The sequence below is a fragment of the Thamnophis sirtalis genome, unplaced genomic scaffold, assembly GCF_051295495.1.
Source record: "Thamnophis sirtalis isolate CommonGarterSnake01/CBP01778 unplaced genomic scaffold, rThaSir2_p1.2 scaffold_13, whole genome shotgun sequence".
Classification (NCBI taxonomy): Eukaryota; Metazoa; Chordata; class Lepidosauria; order Squamata; family Natricidae; genus Thamnophis; species Thamnophis sirtalis.
Window position 1 is genome coordinate 862,220 of NW_028261393.1, and position 3,050 is coordinate 865,269.

Sequence of the window (3,050 nt, forward strand, 5' to 3'; positions counted from 1 at the left end):
GGACACGGAGATTCCTGGAGGAAAAAATCTCTTTCCGGTTTCCTCCCTGAGTCAGAGGAACCAAAGGTGGGAATCCCTTCAGCTGTTTGACGTTACAACGGCACTAAAAAAAAAAAAGACTTTCGATCGTGTTTCACACTTCTGACCACTGCAGGGTCCCCGTGGTCACGTGATCAGAATTCAGACACTTCGTATTTATGACGGTCGCAGCCTCCCAGGGTCACATGATACCCTTTTGCGACCTCCTGGAAGCCAGATTCATTTAACAACCCTGTCACTGACTTAAAGACTCCCTTAACGACTGTGGCAAGAAAGGTCATAAAACAGGGCAAAGCTCACTTAACAACTGCCTTGCTTAGCAACGGAATTTCTAGGCTCAATTGTAAGTGGAGTGTGCCTGTATTTCTGTATTTTTTTATTTTGATGAAATAATAATGTTGGAGAAGCAACAGATGCTTTACTTCTGGATTGGGGGGTGGGGTCTTAGCCCACCTTGGTTGCCCCTGCCAAGAAAATCCATAAAGACCGGGAGACCTCCGTGAAACTCATGCCTGGATCTGTTCTGGGGCTTTCTAGCTGCTTAAAATTAAAATTTTAAATATAAAAACGAAAATGTCGAAAGGAGGGGCCCTGCAAATTCATTCCAGAGTCAATCCACCCTTAGACTAAACGGCCCCCAGGTAACAAGGACCATGGAGGCGAGGAAGAGGGCCCCCCGGGAGCCTCCTGGCTCTCCTGCCACTTTCTCAAAGGTGCTTTTTAATCCTTTGGCTGAAAAGCATCATTGAAAACCTGCAGACGGAACTTCGGGGTTGGATGGAGAGGGGGAAATCGATGAAAAGCACCGTCAATAAATGTGAATCTTAATCCAATTTGAGATTCAGCAGGGGCGGATTCACGCAAGGATAAGGCACCCCAAGGCTTAGAGCTCTGCGGATGGCCCGGAAAGAATGAAATCCCCCCTCCCCATAATTCAGGAACAGGGCAAGGGAGGCAGCCGTGGGGGTCAGAGAAACGAAGGGAGCTGCGTTTTCCCAATTTCTGCCTGGGCAGTTTTTGGTTGTGTGAATTCGGGGAGGGGGGCAATTAGAGTCAGTTGCTGAATTGGACGCCGGCGAGGAGCAGGACTCTCCAAATTTGGCCACTTGAAGATGTGTCCACACATCTTCAAGTGGCCGTGTTTGGAGACTCCTGAGCTGGAGGCTTCATCAGTGGAGACCTGGACTTCAGCCAGCAGGGGTCACTTCCCCCCGCACCCTTTTGGGTCTTCTGGTGGTGCCCAAGGACCACGCCACCTCCTAACCTCTGCCCATCCCTTGCCTTGCAGCCCCCTTTCCTGACTAGCGCCATGGAGGGCCTCCTGCTGTGTCTTCTGGTGGTCCTGGCCCACCTGGCCCGAGCTCAGCTGTGTCCCAAGCGCTGCATGTGCCAGAACCTCTCCCCCTCGCTGGCCATCCTGTGCACCAAGACGGGCCTCCTCTTCGTGCCCACCATGATCGACCGGCGGACGGTGGAGCTGCGCCTGACGGACAACTTCATCACCGTCATCCGCCGGAAGGACTTCTCCAACATGACCAGCCTGGTGCACCTCACCCTCTCGCGCAACACCATCAGCCAGATCCTGCCTTACGCCTTCGCCGACCTGCGCAGCCTGCGGGCGCTGCACCTGGACAACAACCGGCTGCTCCTGATCGGGGCCGAGCAGCTGAAGGGCCTGCCCAACCTGCGCCATCTCATCCTCAGCAACAACCAGCTGCAGGACATCTCCCCCGTGGCCTTCGACGACTTTGCCGGCACCCTGGAGGACCTGGACCTCTCTTACAACAACCTGGCGCAGGTCCCCTGGGACACCGTCCACCGCCTGCACAACGTCAACTCCCTCAGCCTGGACCACAACCTGATCGACTTTGTGCCCGAGGGCGTCTTCACCAACCTCCTCAAGCTGGCCCGCCTGGACATGACCTCCAACAAGCTGAAGAAGATCCCGCCGGACCCGCTCTTCCTCCGCATCCCGGTCTACGCCAAGTCCAAGGGCTCCCCTCCCTCCTCCCTGGTGCTCAGCCTGGGGGGGAACCCCCTGCACTGCAACTGCGAGCTGCTCTGGCTGCGCCGGCTGGCCAGGAGGACGACCTGGAGACCTGCGCCTCGCCCCCCGACCTGCTGGGCAAGTACTTCTGGACCATCCCCGAGGAGGAGTTCATCTGCGAGCCGCCGATCATCATCCGGCACACGGAGCGCTTGGCGGTCATGGAGGGCGAGGGGGCGCTCCTCCGCTGCCGCGGGGTGGGGGACCCGGAGCCCTCCATCCACTGGGTCTCCCCCGAGGGCAAGGTGGTGGCCAACACTTCGCGGACCGTCTCCTACGACAACGGCACCCTGGAGATCCTGATTGCGGCCATCCAGGACAGCGGGGCCTTCACCTGCATCGCCTCCAATGCCGCCGGAGAAGCCACCGCCTCTGTGGAGCTGCTGGTCAACCTGCTGCCCCTGGTCTCCAACAGCACCACCCCCAAGGTGCCTGAGGCCGTAGGGCCTTCGGACATCCTGACCTCGGCCATGGCCACCCTGCCTCTGGGCGCCAACGACACGGCTGCCACTCAGGACAAGGGCGTGGTGGCCTCGGAAATCTCCTCCTCCTCCGTCCTGATCCGCTGGTACCCCCAGTGGCACATCCCTGGCATCCGCATGTTCCAGATCCAGTACAACAGCTCCTCCGATGACACCCTGGTGTACAGGTGAGTTGGGTGGGGGCCCTGGTTGGCGAGGGTGGGCGTGTGGCTGGGGGTTAGTGAGCACCAGGGCGGGGAGTGACTTTCACAAACAAACTGGGGGCAGGAGCGGCAAGGTCAGCTCCTAGTGACCGGATGGACGACATCCGGTCTCCAGAGGTTGTGTGTCCCTCCAACGCTGGAGGTTTTGGGAGAAGAGATTGGCCTGAGAAACCATCATAAAATCCCCATCATAGGTTGCCCAAGAGTTGGAGTGGGGTGGATAGGACAGCATTTCCTGACTCTGAGCACCCCTTAAAAAGGAAACGAGGGCTTGCCCTC

The 3,050-nt window shown here is 57.9% G+C and overlaps 1 protein-coding gene across 1 annotated transcript; it reads left to right on the top strand.

Moving 5' to 3' along the window:
- The first annotated feature begins 1,278 nt into the window (after positions 1 to 1,278).
- LOC106554754 (leucine-rich repeat and fibronectin type III domain-containing protein 1-like protein) lies at positions 1,279 to 2,739 on the top strand. Its single transcript, XM_014073491.2, is given in 2 exon segments — positions 1,279 to 2,114; positions 2,117 to 2,739. Coding segments are annotated over 2 exon segments (1,389 nt in total). The 5' UTR covers positions 1,279 to 1,348.
- Positions 2,740 to 3,050: the final 311 nt, after the last annotated feature.